This window comes from Pleurotus ostreatus (assembly GCF_014466165.1).
Source record: "Pleurotus ostreatus strain PC9 chromosome Unknown scaffold_4, whole genome shotgun sequence".
Lineage (NCBI taxonomy): Eukaryota > Fungi > Basidiomycota > Agaricomycetes > Agaricales > Pleurotaceae > Pleurotus > Pleurotus ostreatus.
In genome coordinates this window covers 847,654-863,448 of record NW_023503159.1, presented here as the reverse complement: position 1 = coordinate 863,448, position 15,795 = coordinate 847,654, and the positions used below count along the sequence as shown (strand labels likewise).

At 52.1% G+C, this 15,795-nt stretch overlaps 6 protein-coding genes across 6 annotated transcripts; 3 read left to right on the top strand and 3 right to left on the bottom strand.

Moving 5' to 3' along the window:
• Positions 1-516: 516 nt before the first annotated feature.
• PC9H_006102 (uncharacterized protein) lies at positions 517-4,343 on the top strand (the record flags this gene model as incomplete). The annotated part of the gene is made up of 20 exons (XM_036775656.1): positions 517-728; positions 789-952; positions 1,021-1,229; positions 1,297-1,443; positions 1,494-1,887; positions 1,940-2,028; positions 2,091-2,135; positions 2,186-2,320; positions 2,371-2,438; positions 2,490-2,568; positions 2,624-2,747; positions 2,805-3,026; positions 3,088-3,266; positions 3,322-3,360; positions 3,414-3,523; positions 3,577-3,705; positions 3,757-3,805; positions 3,856-3,883; positions 3,933-4,057; positions 4,116-4,343. 20 exons carry the CDS (start codon positions 517-519, stop codon positions 4,341-4,343), a joined length of 2,775 nt encoding a protein of 924 aa, XP_036631675.1.
• A 395-nt stretch (positions 4,344-4,738) lies between these two features.
• PC9H_006101 (uncharacterized protein) lies at positions 4,739-5,992 on the top strand (the record flags this gene model as incomplete). The annotated part of the gene is given in 3 exon segments (XM_036775655.1): positions 4,739-5,227; positions 5,239-5,565; positions 5,630-5,992. 3 exon segments carry the CDS (start codon positions 4,739-4,741, stop codon positions 5,990-5,992), a joined length of 1,179 nt encoding a protein of 392 aa, XP_036631674.1.
• Positions 5,993-6,116: 124 nt separating this feature from the next.
• Positions 6,117-8,778, bottom strand: PC9H_006100 (uncharacterized protein; the record flags this gene model as incomplete). Its single annotated transcript, XM_036775654.1, has 14 exons — positions 6,117-6,336; positions 6,388-6,413; positions 6,474-6,580; positions 6,644-6,699; positions 6,752-6,847; positions 6,898-6,996; positions 7,055-7,109; positions 7,159-7,350; positions 7,398-7,489; positions 7,555-7,579; positions 7,644-7,758; positions 7,820-7,845; positions 7,902-8,119; positions 8,174-8,778. 14 exons carry the CDS (start codon positions 8,776-8,778, stop codon positions 6,117-6,119), a joined length of 1,932 nt encoding a protein of 643 aa, XP_036631673.1.
• A 229-nt stretch (positions 8,779-9,007) lies between these two features.
• On the bottom strand, positions 9,008-10,790 carry PC9H_006099 (uncharacterized protein; the record flags this gene model as incomplete). The annotated part of the gene is made up of 7 exons (XM_036775653.1): positions 9,008-9,192; positions 9,248-9,379; positions 9,437-9,575; positions 9,627-9,917; positions 9,971-10,195; positions 10,248-10,583; positions 10,632-10,790. The coding sequence occupies 7 exons, from the start codon at positions 10,788-10,790 to the stop codon at positions 9,008-9,010; spliced, it is 1,467 nt and encodes a 488-aa protein (XP_036631672.1).
• A 981-nt stretch (positions 10,791-11,771) lies between these two features.
• On the top strand, positions 11,772-13,079 carry PEX13 (Peroxisomal membrane protein PAS20; the record flags this gene model as incomplete). Its single annotated transcript, XM_036775652.1, has 1 exon — positions 11,772-13,079. One exon carries the CDS (start codon positions 11,772-11,774, stop codon positions 13,077-13,079), a length of 1,308 nt encoding a protein of 435 aa, XP_036631671.1.
• Positions 13,080-13,415: 336 nt separating this feature from the next.
• Positions 13,416-15,536, bottom strand: PC9H_006097 (uncharacterized protein; the record flags this gene model as incomplete). Its single annotated transcript, XM_036775651.1, has 3 exons — positions 13,416-14,960; positions 15,018-15,153; positions 15,211-15,536. 3 exons carry the CDS (start codon positions 15,534-15,536, stop codon positions 13,416-13,418), a joined length of 2,007 nt encoding a protein of 668 aa, XP_036631670.1.
• Between the last annotated feature and the right edge of the window lie 259 nt (positions 15,537-15,795).

Genomic DNA, 15,795 nt, shown 5'->3' with positions numbered 1-15,795 from the left:
GTTCAGATCGCGTAATAAGAGTTCGCGTCGCGAAATACACCACGTGGAAATGGAGCCTTTGTCGCCTAGTCAATCCCATTCCGTGGGTCAGCCGCCGAAAGAGAGCTACGGTAGTTTCATTTAGTGGTGAATACAAAATAGATATCCTTGTATACAACCCAAAGACATCGTCCTTTCCTAGGTTGTTAGTTGGTCGAAGAATTTGCGCCCAGCCCCTGACACTTATTGACGCGATTCAGGGACGCGATATGTGAACGCGCGAGCGGTCGATCGGACCGCCGGAGACCGTTCGGACATCGTACGTACAGCCAACAACGTCCGTCGACGCGGATTTGCCACTTCGAAGTCGAGATATGGAACAACGGTCGGCCTTGTGACACGGGCATGTGGCATCGTTACCGGAGGTTGCGCACTACGTGGATGATGTGGCGAGCGTGAGTTTCGCCCATAAGGCGAGCTGGAACACAGAATATAGAACTTACCTTCTCGCGACTCGTACACTTTCTCCAGTCCGACATGCTGCATCGCGTGCGTAGCCGTGCAAAAGAACTGAGCGCAGAGCAATCTGTGGACCTCAAGTGGTTAGATGGCAAGGCCCCAGCAGCTTTGCCAACCGGGACGGCGTTTGGGATACCGTGGGCGCAGGGGGACATTGATAGGACTACACCGATTTCAATCGCTTCAAGTAACGGTCAGAAACTGCCGTTGCAGAGCTGGCCTTTGGCCTAGTAAGTGGTTTGATGTCGGGATTTACTGCGTATGCATGATGCTGAAGGCAACTTTACTAGCTGGCCAGATGGGAGTCTGAAGTGGACGGGACATGCGTTGGCAGCTGGCACCGCTCCTGGAGATAGTTTCTCTATCTCTCAAGGGAGTCCGGCGGAACCAGCCTCCCCGGTTTCGGTCTCACAAAGCAATACCTCGGTAACGGTGGTCACTGGACAGTTCTCGGGTGATTACACTTCCGTTGTGTCGTGGACCGTCCTTCATCAAGTTACTGACCCATCGTGAATATACTAGTCACGTTTAACAAGAGCGGCGCAACCCTCATTGACAGCATTTCATTGGGCGGGAAAAAGTTGGTTCAAGGCGGGAAGCTCGTCGTTTATGTGCAGAATGCACCAGATGAGCCCGAGGCGGCGGCTCCAGGGCCCCCGATTCAAATCACGCAAGGAACGATAGAGGCCGTCGTCATTGAGCAGAAAGGCCCTGTGAGGGCAGTCATCAAGGTGAGTAGTGGCAGCGCCTGGAGAAAATAGCTAGTGCCTAGTTGCTTATCGTTCGTACCCCGCGTAGGTCTCTGGAAAGTACTCTGGTGGAGGCCATGCAGCATTCTTGCCCTTCACTTTGCGGTTTTACGTCAGTGCTGGGGCTACTGCCATTCGTACGGTGCACTTCTTTATTTACGATGGTGATCAGTTCAAGGATTTCATCAAAGCAATTGTGCGTACTCGCTCCCACAGAGCACACATTTGATTACTGAATCTCCTTAGGGACTTACATTCACAACGCCTCTCACCGACGAACTCTACAATCGCCATGTCCGCTTCGTCACCGCTGACGGAGGCATCTGGGGTGAACCGGTCCGCGTTCTTTCTGGTCTTCGCCGCGATGCCACACCTGCTGTACTCACACCGCAGTTCAACGGCCAAGCGGTCCCGGATATTTCCACCTGGCCGACGACGGTGTCCTCCGAAGTCGACCAATTGCCTGTATGGTCTGATTACACACTGGATCAGCTAAGGCCGAATGATTTCACAGTTGCAAAGAGGAGTAGTGCTGGGAGAGCCGCGAGTTGGCTGGGAAATGCTGGCCATGGAACGAGGGCCGCCGGTGTGGGATACGTCGGGGGTGCGCAGGGCGGTGGAGTGGCTTTCGGGCTCAAAGGTATGTGACTTTGTTTGTTAGGCCGTTAAAACCTCCAAATCTAGCTACGTAGATTTCTGGCAAGGCGCTCCCAGAGGCCTCGATATTCGAGGAGCTGGCAGCGATGCCGCGACCGTGACATTATGGGCCTATAGTCCGAGGGTATGTGTGGCGCTCAGAACGCATGTAGGTTCTTGCTCATTTTAACTGCGATGTTTGTATAGGCTCCTGCGATGGACTTGAGGCACTATGATACTGTTGCTCATGGGGTATGGTCACTACTCGATTTCGTCGCCTCCAGCGAACTAATTCGGACTAGCTTGACCTGACCTACGAAGATGTCGGAGACCCAGATCCTACTCCGATCGGAGTCGGCCGCTCATGGGAGGCGACTATTCAGCTGTTTCCCTCCACGCCCTCGAGAGTTACTCTAGCCGGACTCGGGAACGTACAAGTATGTATCTTGGTTCCCTCTATCAGACGGGGTGAACGTATGCTTCTCAGACAAACCCCCCTCAACTCGTGGCCAGCCCTGAGTTCTATGCCTCTCAAAAGCTCTTCGGCGGGCGATGGTGGGACTAAATCGATCCCTCTCGCCTTCGTCTAACCGCTTGAAATCACAGGAACGTACCGGATATGTCAACCAGTGGCTCAAGGGCAATCGAAAAGCGCAAAAGCGACTTGCTTGATTTCTACCTCCTAGTTGGTAACCCCTAAAAACGCGAAACTTGCGCTAAATTCATACCGGGCTTCGTAGGACATCGAACAAAGACAGTTCCACGGGTTCTGGGACTACGGCGATGTGATGCACACATATGACCAGACCAGACATACATGGAGGTATGATGTCGGAGGGTTTGCGTGGGATAATGGCGAACTTTGTGAGAACTCATATAAGTACTTCATCTGCTGGTGACACTGACGCAAATGTACTGAAGCTACTGACCTTTGGCTTTGGATGTCATTTCTGCGAACTGGGCGAGCTGACGTATTCCGTATTGCCCATGCAATGACTCGGCACCTTTCTGAAGTCGACACTCACCACACTGGCCCATTTGCTGGTCTTGGAAGTAGACACAACGTCAACCATTGGGGTGATGGGGCGAAGGAAGCTAGGGTTGCTGGAAGCACGTTGAGGCGGCCGTTTTACTACCTCACTGGTTCGTCAGAGCGTCCCAGCAAGTAAATTAAATGGCTTATTGTCTTATTCTTGCAACCTAGCGGACGAACTAATGGGAGACCTTATGGATTTCACGCTTCAGGCCGACCAAACCATTATGACCTGGGATCCCTTGCGAAAGGTGTTTCCTCCTCCCCCGCCAGAGGGCCCCGGGCGGCTGAGGATTGGACCCGATTGGACCACTCTAGCAGGAAATTGGTTCACGAAATGGGAAAGGACGGTAAGCAAATCCTTCCCCCCATGTTTCTATCTATCTCATAGTCGCCGCCATGCAGAATGACACAAAGTGGCTGGAGCGAATCAAGATTGGAATGGTGCGTCTACACTTGTGCTTTGCGGAAAACACGATTGTTCACAATTGCTGTAGCGTGACATTGGTGGCTTTAAATTTGGACTCTTTACTGGCAACGGTGCTGCAGTAGGCTGGAATGCTGATACCGCCCATTTGGTCGATGAGGGCGGCGAAGGATTAGGATCGTACGTTGCTGATTCAAACGGGATACAGTGCCTACTCATTATGTTGCAAATAGCTATCATCTGACGATGATATTCGGAGGGGGAGAACTTTTGATGGAAGCTATGGACTTGATCAAAGACGAACCCGAGTTCGATGCTGCTTGGTTGGACTTCTGTCGGTTGTATAACGCCTCAAACGCAGAGTAAGTAGGTTACGTTCTTTTTCGTGGATGCGGTATTGAAACTATTCCTAGCAAAACGGCTAGATATGGGAAGTCGTTCTCAAGTGGTGGCTTTACGCAGGTGAGGGAATATCGCAATTCGATGTGAGCTTAGTCTAACATTGCTCCTAGTACTATGCCAAGTTGCAAGCCTACGCAGGTAGGCTTCCCGGTCTATTTTATTTTGTCTTGTCCTCATATAATAATAGGCCAAAGGTTAAACGACGTTTCTATCAAGCAAGCTGCGTGGAACTTTATAAACACTAATCAAGTTGGCGTCTGGGCTCCCGTTGTGGATGTGGGAGGAACCGATGTGATTAATCCTATCAAAGAGGTGTGTTGGTGGTGTTTATAATCTCCTGTAGCCCATGTTAGTCATCCTTTTCTTATAGATCCCAAACCTCGCGACAAACGACGCAGGCCAACTCTCTTTATCCGAATACGCAGTCCTCGCCATCGCCCCGGAATTGGCCCCAAATAGTTTGAGTGCATTGTCAACCCATTCTATTTCTGAGACTAGCACGGTGGCGGAGGATCCCATTCACGAGAAGCATACTAGAGGCGATGTTCACCGCAAGACTGGAATAATGCGGTTCTGGAAGAAGTTCATGTGTTTGTAACCCATGCGTGTTCAATGCAACAGATTACTGCGTATAGACTGCTGCTTTGCTGTCGAAAAGGGCCCAGTGCCGTTGCCTATGATGGTACATAAAAACGACACCCTTTACTACACTCAATGCGCACTGCTCACCATGAACAGGAATACTATGTGCTCCCCACGATCGCCTCGATCACCTAGCCACGTTTCTACATAGAAGCGCTCGGTACCAGTATACTTTCTGGCAACCCACGGGCACTGCGCAAGAACTCATTGCGTCCGCCTGGCTCCCTTAATGTCGAGGCATCTATATAAAGTGTACCCCTGATATGAACTACAGCATTCTCAAGCTTCCCACCAGTGCCAATGGCGAGTACAACGTCTAGGTCTTCGACGCCTAGGGTAGGCTCGCCGCCGATGGCAAACACACCGCCTATGGCAAGCTCCACGCCAATACTGCTTTCGCGCCCTGCGCCTCCAGGCTACACTTCTATTCCAGAGGGAATAGATGCGACACCGTGTAGTCCTGAACAGTACGCCCAGTCACAGGACCCTACGGTTTCCAGCATTGTAGATGTACCACCGATGGACTTCTTGTCCATGAGACCTACCTCAAGTGTGTTGAGCGACTTCGCCTACGACGGGCCATATCCTCATGAACGGACGAGTACCAGGCGATCTGCATATTACCGAGGCGAATCGCAGTTGTCACCGCCGAGAACCGAGCGTCGACCATCTGCGCCGTCTGAACCGTTCCTACTTTCGCCTCTGCTGAACACTGCTACACCGTCCCCCTCTCCACATGCAGCACTACAACGCCCTCCACCGCACCATCGTCGGGAATCAACCTCTGGATCGTCCTTCACTATCACATCAGGTTCCACCAAGATTAATCCCACAAACTACGTCTCTCTCAGTCGGAGCAGCACATGCAAGAGAAATCTAGTCTCACTACTCAGAAACAGCTCCCAATCAAAGGCCATTTCGCTATAAATCCGTTTATGCACGTACCGGGGAATTTGCTAGCAAGTCTTCCGGAATCAGAGAACTCGTCGAATCAGTTTAGTAGGAAGCTGAACTTGCGGCTGGACGTGCAGAATGGGGGGATCGACGTCGATATCCACCTCCTCGGCGATGCCGCGAGGGCTGGGGAAGGCGGAAGGAAGGAACGTGCATTTCTGCACCTCGAGGTAAAGGATGGGTATGAGCAAGGCCTGGACAAATTCCCCCTCGTCACAAGAATAGTGAGTTACCCTCGGATGCGTTCATAATGGGAGTATTACCAGATACTCACATTAATCTAATCAGCACACGCCCGATCTAGCTCGGCCACCATTCCACTTAGTCGCCAACGCCGTCAACGGCTACGTATCTCTCCACCTTCCGAACTCGTTCCATGGCCTCCTTACCGTCCACGTTTCGGCCGGAGACCTCGAGAAACACATCGAAATCGCATCGGGGCTAATGGCGCACGCCGTCCTGCTCCGCGAGACCACTGATTCTCGAAGTTATTTCATCGGGGAGATGGGCGGTTGGGTCAAGAACGAGGATAATTGGGAAGGAGACGAAATCGTTGCGTCGGTGGAGCATGGACTGGTGAGGGCCCAATTCGAGGACGAGAAGGGGCAGGATCTGTTTCGTAACCTCCTTTGGAAGTATGCTGGTCTGTGAACAACCATCAACTATGTTCAAGCGACAGTATGCAGATATGCCACCACCTCATGTACATAGGTTCTCAGAGCAAAGTAATTTATAAATTCGTCACGTTCATAATGATCAGCACTGTAGATTAGGATTAGTGGTGTGATTCGCTGACTCGGGCCTTGTGTCCGCTTTTAACTCTTTCCATCACCTTCATGACTTCCCTGTCCCAATCCGTGCGCACTGCGATTAGAGTGCTGAATACGGAGCAGTAGACGAGAGAGACCGTAAGGCCGATCCACAATCCGTATAGGCCGAGATTCCACGAGAAGGTCAGCCACATGCCGAAGGGGATGCCAACCACGTAGTACGCGCTAGAACAAACATGTCAATGAGATAGTCGTTAGTAAATGAGTGTAGTATACCTGAGATTCAACAATGCGCCCGTGAACTGAGGCAATTACATAAATGAGATTGGTTTTTTAGGCATGAAATACACTAATTGACGCACTTGTTTACCGCGAGCTCGCAGGATACCAGACGTGACAGCAGATGTACCATCGAAGACTTGGAAGAGCGCCACCAAGGGAAGAATGGACGCAACGAGTTTAACGACCTCTGGAAAAATAGGAGGAAACCGTCAATAAACGCTCGACTATAAAACAGACGCTGTATAGTTACCAGGATCATCATTGAAGAGGAGAGCCCATGATTTGCGGAATATGAGGAACATAGCACTATAATCAAATGTCGGTATGAGGATCAATTATGAGGATGTTTGTTACTGACCTCCAGATGAAGGCAATTCCAACTCCCATAACAATAGCAGTGTTCGCCGCAATGCCTGCTCTTCGGGCCTTCTCTTCGCCTAACAGGTTTCCAATTCTAGAGGGCTATCGTAAGAGAAGAGCTGCAACGAGGGGATCAGCACCAACCTGACGGAAGTAGCTACAGCTAAAGCGAAGGGGGCCTGGAAGGTCGTAGACGCAGAAACTAACAGAACGGATTGGGTAGCGAGAACGGCGGGACCTAGCCTAAGTGGAAATGCCGAGTTAGGCGGCATCCTGGCCGTTTGTGAATGAACAAACTTACAGACTGGCAGCAAGACCCACGAGCTCCCAAGCCCACCATTCAGACGCGGTTTGTCCTGTTCTCACAGTAAGGCGAGGGAAATTTGAAAGTAGAATATTACGGACCAACTCCAGCAAGGCCAAGTTGCACCAAGATGCCTAGACTTGTAAAGGTTCTACGAGAAAGGGGATGCCACGCAGTCTTCGGTACATACGCCACACCATAGACGATAGATGCAAGGGAAACGAGGTTGAATGAGATGGCGCTAGCAATCGGTGCGCCGATATATCCGAGGCGAATGGGCTCGGGCCCCCATACTACGATTGGTTTAGCCCAACTTCGTTCTAGATAGGGAATATCGTACCAAGCGCGTAGTTCAGTAGGGCATTGATCGGCGCGACAACGAAGATGATCCGTGTAGGAACAGCAAAAAGCCCTTGTGACTGGAAGTACCGCCTGCACACGTAAACGCGAATTAATCAATCAATGTTAGGGAAATCAACCGGTCGAGTGTTACTCACCGACTCACACAGTTGAAGGCATAAGCTAAGGTACCAAAGGAGGTCGGTTAGTAAATGGGGTCCGTGTAACACGGTAAAGAGATGCAAACCCGGTAAGCCAAATGATATCCATCGCAGGTAAACAGCAGCAAGTCTAGCAACCTCCGGATCTTGCTTCAAGAACAGGAGGAGGTTCTCTGCGTTGAGCCAGATGCCCAGTATAGGCTATTGCGAGGGGGAGGGGGATTGTTAGGGGGTTGCATACGCGAAGTCTAAGGAAACTCACTACAAGTGTCGCCGCCATAACCACACCTGAGGCATTAGGGTTCAGAAGAACGCTGCGGAGTTGAAAGAAATGGGGTGCGTACACATTCTCTGCGACCAAAGTCCTACCAACTGTGGATCAGATGACGTCCACGCAGCAGGGAGCATGGTATCCAAAGCACTGGTAAAGCCTTGGATGATACTAAACCCCGAAACACTGGCAGTCATGGAGCCAAGTGTGATGGCTGCGAGGGCCGTCATCGATAAGTGACCAATAGATACAACAGAAGCCATTACCAGGCTGTATTCGAGCAGATGCGTGCTGTATCAAGAACGGTTGAGAGTAAAAGGAACGAGATAAGGCCGTCAGACGAACCCGTATACCGGGAGTGCGTATCGTGTGAGCACTCTCAGCTCTTCCCAGAACATCGACATCGTCGTCTGCCTATCTGCATTGTCCCCGTCATTGCTCTCTATCATTCGGGGAACATCAGGCGCAGGCAGCAACGGTGTAGTCTCAGAGACGTTCGACGCTGAGCGGTGTGAATGCCTAGATGGCATGGTCATGACAGTGGGGCGGCGGAGGTAGGGTGCGGAGGGAAAACTCTTCCGCCGCGGGCTGTGAGCTCGCGAGTCTACGCGTTCAGTGGAGTTACTTGATGATATGGATCGCTCGTCCTCGTCCTCTGAGTCAATGGACTCCTCATTGTCTGGGTGCGCTGCGGCGTACCGCGACACAATGGCATAATCGGATGGAAGTGAAGCAGGGCCTTGGTAGTGGGCAAAGGTGGCCGACATTCTGGCACTGCGCACCAGTAATGGTGATGGAGCGAAGGAAAGATGCTTAGCGTATGTCAGCGTCTTGGGATGCTCCGATGTAGCGAAAATTTGAGGGGTGTCCTGAGCAACACGTGATTCCCGATCGTGTTTCTGCTTCGGCCCGTGTTTGTCGGTCAGCTCAGGGTTGGGCTGTAGGAGCATTCTAGAGAAAGGCGGCCTTCAAGTACGTCTCACCTTTATATGACCTCCAGCAACCAGATGGGGCGAGGCATCCGAGCAAAGGACGTCAAACTTATGGGCACTGAGCTGAATGGGAAGGTGAGAGTTAAATTCTGGCACTACCCACTGCAATTAATACCGATGGTCCCATCGCGCATCACACTAGTAGAGTAAGTTAACTCGACTCAAGTTGAATTAGAATACCGCAAATTTATAAGAATTCAAGCCCCATGCCAACTTGAAGTCCTTTTCTCGACGCGTCACTCTCGCTCGCGACCAGCGGGACACCGAAATTAACTTCTACTCTGACGGGATCGAAGCGATATACCAGACCCAGGCCGACAGAGACCGACGGTCTTGTCAATGTGTTACGGATCGTCGATGTCAGTGGACGGCCTACATTCGCATTATTGAGCCAACGAAGGGATTGTCAGAAAATTAGGTTACATACTTTGATCAACAATGTCCAAGCGCCCGGCGTTGACGAACCCGTGTATTTTTATCGGCCAGTGGGGTTTCTGGGGAATGCTCGAGAGGATGCTGAGCCCGGTGCTCCAGAATATATCGCCCCCGAGGGAATCGGCTGGAGGAAGCGAGATACGTCAGTGCTAAAACTATGTTATAATTGAAGGTGACTTACAGCCGTCTCTCGGGCCCAGCCCGTTGTGGCGGAACATGCGAACACTGGTTGGGCCTCCGAGGTGGAATCGGTCCGAGAATAAGGAGGGCTTGTCACGAAGGGACCAAAGCAACCCAGCGCGAGACCCCCAAGATAGTGACTAGGAAGGGTCATTATATGAGTAGACTATGGTCAAGAATGCACGCACCACGCCAGGCCAAATAGACCGCGAGACCTGGGCTTCAGACTCAACCTTGTAGAATGCTGCATCTCCTCCCAGACCTGCCAACTCTTGGTAGAATTTGGCATAGTGTCCTCGAGTCGCAGTAATACGGTCGTCGCGCGAGTCTATGGTCCATGTATGCGAGATGGCCGACTTGGTCGTTTGGCCAGCACATCTCCGCATACTTATCGAGGCAGCTGGCGCGAAAGCACCAATATGCCTTATAACCGCCTCGTAGGTGATTTCATGCATTCCCAGACCACGATTCGACGATCCTGTCTGCGCGATGAATTATGGGTTGGCCGAACGATGGCGTAGCCGACCTAGCTCACCCTGACAGATGCTTTGAGGCCACGAAGCGTCTCGAACGACGACGCGAATGTCGTGTTATCCCGTTCCATGCCATATGCTGATAGCTCACCGCGCGTTCCTAGGTCTGATGACAGCGGGACTTCTAGAGAGGCTCGGAACGACCGCCGGGTTTTGGTACCCATGGATAGGTTCGCCTCGAAGGTCTCTGCACCACCAAAGACATTACGGACGCGTGCTGTCGCGCTCTACCGCTAGCTCGCTCAACCCGAACGAAGGTGACACAACAAAAGAACTCACGGCATTCCCCTCCTCGTTCCCCAGCTCCGTGGAGGTATTGAGGTAAAACCTCCCCTTTTCCCTCGTTTTGAAGACCAGATCGACAGCACCAGCGTCGGCCATCACATCTCGCGCCTCTTCTATCCTGACTTCCACCGACTTGAAAATATCTGTCTCGTGGAGCCTTCGGCTCATTTTTCGCGTGGTATGGAGGACAGACCCCAAGTCCTGGGGCCCAGAGGTGCATTCCGAGAGGATGGGGCGAATGAGGGATCCAATGAATGATTGTCGTGTGTTCGACGCGCCCTCGACGCGGACCGAAGATACGGAGATGGGGGTATGCAAATTCGAGTTTATCTATCTCATTTTAGCCCATGCGAGCATAACCTAGCACATACCACTCACCACCTCAGTGAGATGCATCACCGCCGACTCGTACTCCCCCTTCAGTCGTCTCGCTATCCGGCCCTCCTGCCACTTCAAGACCTTTTGCACATCCTCAGCGTATGGTTCGTTATCGCGGGGCGCCGCGGTTGATTGCAGTGGCGGCTTCAGTGACGGCATGTGCGTAGTATCTTCTATGCCCCGGGTAGTCATCCTCTGGCAGCGTTAAGACTGGAATTTTGCTGGACTTGCGGTGAATGTCGACGCGTCCCGCTTGTTTCCGGGAGGCATATCACGTGGTGTCACTTCACCAATTGTGGCGCCCAAGGGGAGTACGCGATAAGAAAAAGCAAAAAGGTAGCCCTCAAAACCGTTGTGGCAGTACACCCAACGTCCAACCTCGTGTGAGCTTAAATATGGGTATATCCCCCCGAGCTAGTGTCCGACGCGGCTGGTTGATACTCAACACATATGCCAATTTGTTTTAATGAATGAAAATTATTTATATAATCAATTAGACTAGGAAGTGAGTAAATGGAGGCTGGTACATGTAAGTGAGAATCATACAGACATATACATACCTTGCACCTCAGAATGGTGCCAACTAAGGAGTAAGTACAGTACAGAATAGAAGAAGACATAGTTGTTGGAATCGTAAGGGAACACTCCTACTTTCTCCTATTTCTCCTGTCACTATCCCTCCCCCTTGTTCCTTTCTCTTTGTGAAGGATGTGAACCTCTCAAATCCATACTTTTGAGAATTGCAGGAGCCGTGGTCAGTGCGATTGATGTGTTGAGTTGTAGTCTTTATACAGTGACTGAGTTGTGTCTTCTGCCCTTCTTACTTTACTCGCAGTGGCCTCCGCGTAATTTGTTGTTATACCTGTTTGGGATTTTCATGGCACTGCGTGCCCTACCACACTGCTCCTTTTTTATTCAGTTTTTGAAGACATTCTATCGACGTAAAGGATTCTTGCCCATAAAAGAATTAAACTGCAAAGGGATCCTGATTTTCGATTTTAGTAGGGCATTTTTATGGAAGGCAGACAAAGGGTACAACGCTCAGACATGGTGGATGTGCTTACGTAAATTTGAAATACACAGCAGTCGGAAGTGCTGATAACCGTTCGGCGCTTTTGACCTTCTCTTTCACGTACTACGATGGTGTCTCCCCCAAAACCTTGGGAACGGTCTGGCGCAGCAGCAGCAGCTTCGTCTTCGGCGCTGCCGCAGACTCCAGTGGCCACTTCATCTTCGCAGGCTGCTTCATCAACTCAATCACAGGCATCCAACTCACAAATTCCAACGGTACCCGAACGACCAGCATCGTTGCCACCTTCTGCGGGAGCAATGAACCAATCCTCACTTTTACCTGGAGCCTCTTCTGCTATGACCTCGCCGTACTCGACACCCTATTCACGGCTGGGATCGTATGGAACAGGATATGGAGCAGGAACTGGATACGGCGGGCTTGGTTCCTATGGCTCATCGTATGGGGGATTAGGCTCTTACGGAGGATATGGATCGTACGGAGGAATGGGTGGAATGGGTGGAATGGGAATGGGTGGAATGGGCGGTCTCGGCGGGTACAATTCCTTTGGTGGAGGGTACGGTGGTATGGGTGGAGGATACGGCATGCCGATGATGGGAGGTCCCCCAGGGATGGCAGTCGACCCAGTCACTGGCCAACCAATAGCCAGCCTAACCCAAACACTCGAATCGACCACACACCACACTTTCGCCCTCCTCCACTCCATTGTCCAAACTTTTTCGGGGGTCGCCCAGATGCTCGAATCGACCTTCATGGCCACTCATTCGTCTTTCTTCTCCATGGTCGGCGTCATCGACCAATTCTCTCAGCTCAGGAACGCACTTGGCAGTGTTCTAGGTTTGTTCGGACTCGTCCGATGGATGCGCGACCTTCTTACCGGCCGTCGGTCTGCGGGTGGCTTGAGGTCGGAGTTCCGAGACTTCGTTACTGGAAGGCCTGTACCTTCCGCTGCCCCAGGATCATCCCAGCCGAACACCCCAAAACCCTCCAGAAAGCCACTCATCATTTTCCTTCTCGCCATCTTCGGTATCCCCCTTGCGATGACCAAGCTCATCCGAATGTTATCTGAACGGGCTGCCGCTCAGGGCCAGCTCACAATGCCCAACGGCGCACCGCTTCCTCCTCTGGACCCCAGCATGCTCACCTTCGCTCGAGCACTCTACCCCTTCACAGCTTCCTCTCAAGCTGAGTTAAGCTTGAAGGAGAATGAGATTGTAGCCATAATGGGCAAGCTTGATCCTCGAACTGGGCAGGAAGTAGATCCCCGTATCGAACTGAGGGACGGCGACAAAGTCATTGAGGCCGATTGGTGGAAAGGCCGCACGAGAGACGGAAGAGAGGGATGGTTCCCCAGGAAATGGGCTGAAGTTCTTGAACGGAGACAGCCAGTTGCCCCAAAAACCGTTGATTCCGCCTAAAGGACATTTCAGGCGCTTCCTTATAGTAGATAGATATTGAGTAGTTAGTCTTAGTTCTTCCTTTCCTCTCGTTTATTCTTCATCGCTTCACTTAATGCTTAACTATGTATCCCTTATGTCGACCTTTGATTTTGTGTTTTGTGTAACGTTGCGTGGAGTCCAGTTTTGGATGAATCTACTGGTGCCAACAAATGGGTATCATGGTACTGCGAAGCAAGCCCGCGGGCAATGAAACGGGAGGACGTAGCCTTTTACGAAGCTCGAACTGGTGCGAGGAGCCTGCGTGAAACGTGGATGGACTAGAGAGGGACTATATACACGAACAACAACTAAGCCTTAGGTGGTCGAAGGAGCGTCCGCTGAATCCGTTGTTTCGGCCTTCGTACTCTCCTTCACCTCTGCGTCTAATTCAGTGGCCTTGTCAGACTCGCTCGAGGCGGGTTCTAACGAAGCGGCCAAGTCAGTGGCTGGAACTGGTGCTTCAGCGGAAGCGGATGGAGCCGAAACATCGCTCTCGACGCTAGCAGGCACATCGACGACGGAAGGCGAGGGGTCCTCGCCGAATGTTGTATCAGCTTCGCCCTTCTCTGGAGTCTCTGGGTCCGCAAGGGCGGAGGACGTCGGTGGATCGTCAGCAGTGGAGGGCGTTTCTTCGATGGAGGGCAACGGATCAGGTGGTGCTGTTGTCGATGCCTCTGGCTGAGGAACGGGCTCTTGAGCTTCGTCGGCGGGGAGGGGCGTCGTCAGTGGAGCTTCCGATAGCCCTAGAGCTGATGAGGGGGTTTCTTCCACTGTTGCAGTTTGAGGGACGGGAGGTTCAGGCTTCGCTCCATCAGGGGCCGCAGTAGAATCGTCCGTTGTCTCTGCTTTCAGCGAGGGTGGTTGTTCTATCGGTTCCTTGCTTTCCTCTGGCTTCTCGACAATTGATGCTGCTGCTTCTGGGACCGCTTCGGTAGGAGCGGTGGAGGATGAGGGTGTGATGAAGGGCTGGTCAACGGTTTGCTCTTGCTCTACAGGAGGTTGTCCTGCCTCTGGGACGATCTCTTCCAACTCCCTTGGCGCATCCAAAGGCGCAGGTTGTGGCCTTTCCGCGAGTGCATCGGATGCAGCAGGTGGATCTGGAGTTGGAGCATCCAAAAACTGCTCAAAGGGATTGATAGAAGGGGGCTCGCTGCTAACTGCGCGCCCTAGTATTTGGAAGTTATTGCTCTCCATAGGCGCAGGAGCGGCCAATTCGACGGTCTTGCTTCCCGAGTCGGATTTTGCGAGCTCCTCAGTGATATACGACACGTCGCTGAGGACCATAGTGTCCGTCCTACTTCTCCCGACTTTCCTAGGAGATTCATTACCGCTCTCGCTGATAACTGGCGCAGATGTGTCCGCGATTGGGGCAGGGGATGTGTCGATACCCAGACCAGGCGGCCCGCCTAGGGGATGGCCGTAGTGTGTCCTCGAGGGCTCTAGAAGGTCAGGGTGCTGATCGCGAGTTTCGGAAGGGGGTTGCGGTTGGAGCGAAGCAGAGCGTAGACTAGGTGGCCCAACGTCTCTCCCCATTCTGTCGTGGTCTTCTCCATTGTACGCCGGATCGTGGTGGGCGAAGCGTTGCGGGATAACAAGGAACTCGGGGGGCACCAGATCGAATTTGCTCGTCAAGGCGAGGAACCGGGCGTAGAGTGAAGATTCCGCTTCGGCTTGCTCAAACGCCTCGCGGTGGTGGAAATAGGCGTGCGCGAAGATACGGCCAAGTCGCCGAGCAAGAGACGAAAAGTGGCGGTGGGACGCAGGGGGGATTTGTAGACGTGAAGGGAAAGTGCGAGGCGAGTTGAGGAGCGCAGTTGCGCTGTCCAGGGTATGCAGAATGTAATCTATGGCACAACATGACTATATGGTATTTTGGAGTCATTCAGACAGCTACGTTGCAAGGATAGTCGACCATACCTCCATTGCACCATCCGTGCCGTGTGCAACGCATAAATAAAGCCATTCTCCTGCTTTCATTTCTGGGCAAGTTGCGCGCGTGCATTCCTGCTGAAGCATTGTAATTAACGGATGCGTCAAGTCCTGAGCAAGTCGCCTGCCCAAACCGCAGAATCAAACACACAATATCAATAAATTGAGTTCAACGGCGTACCTCAGCTGCTCGTATATCCAGCAAGCTTTGTCGACCATGACTTCGGGCTTCCGCTCTTTGTCGGCATCGGGCCCCTTCGCATCCTCTCCATTATCGGACTCTCCGTGCACGCCACCCGCGCCCCCCTCCTGTTCATTTTGACTGCTTTTCCCTGGAATGGATACAATAGTCTCCACGTCGTGAACATCAAGCCGAATGAGCAATGAAATGTATTCTTGGAGCTGAAACGCGCTGTCTAAAGAGGAAAGGGCAGGCAAGCTCTTTACTGGATAGAAAGAAGCAATACGAGATCCACGTAGAGGACGCTGAATGAGTGAGACCGTCATTGCGCTTCGTTATGAGAGTTTCTTGGTCACGGTTCAATTTCTTCTGTATCCGCTTAGCGCTGAGCGTGTGAAAATACAATTGTGGTTCGCGAGCCTGCAACTTTATATAACTTGGGCTTGAGGGCCGATGCTAGGAGCACGGCATGTACGAGACCGTTGAAGACTGGGGCATACTCACTGCGGGCATTGCCCGAAATCATCGACGGTGATATCGTGATGACACGCGGATAGCATTCAAGTTTTAAACCCCGTATTTCCG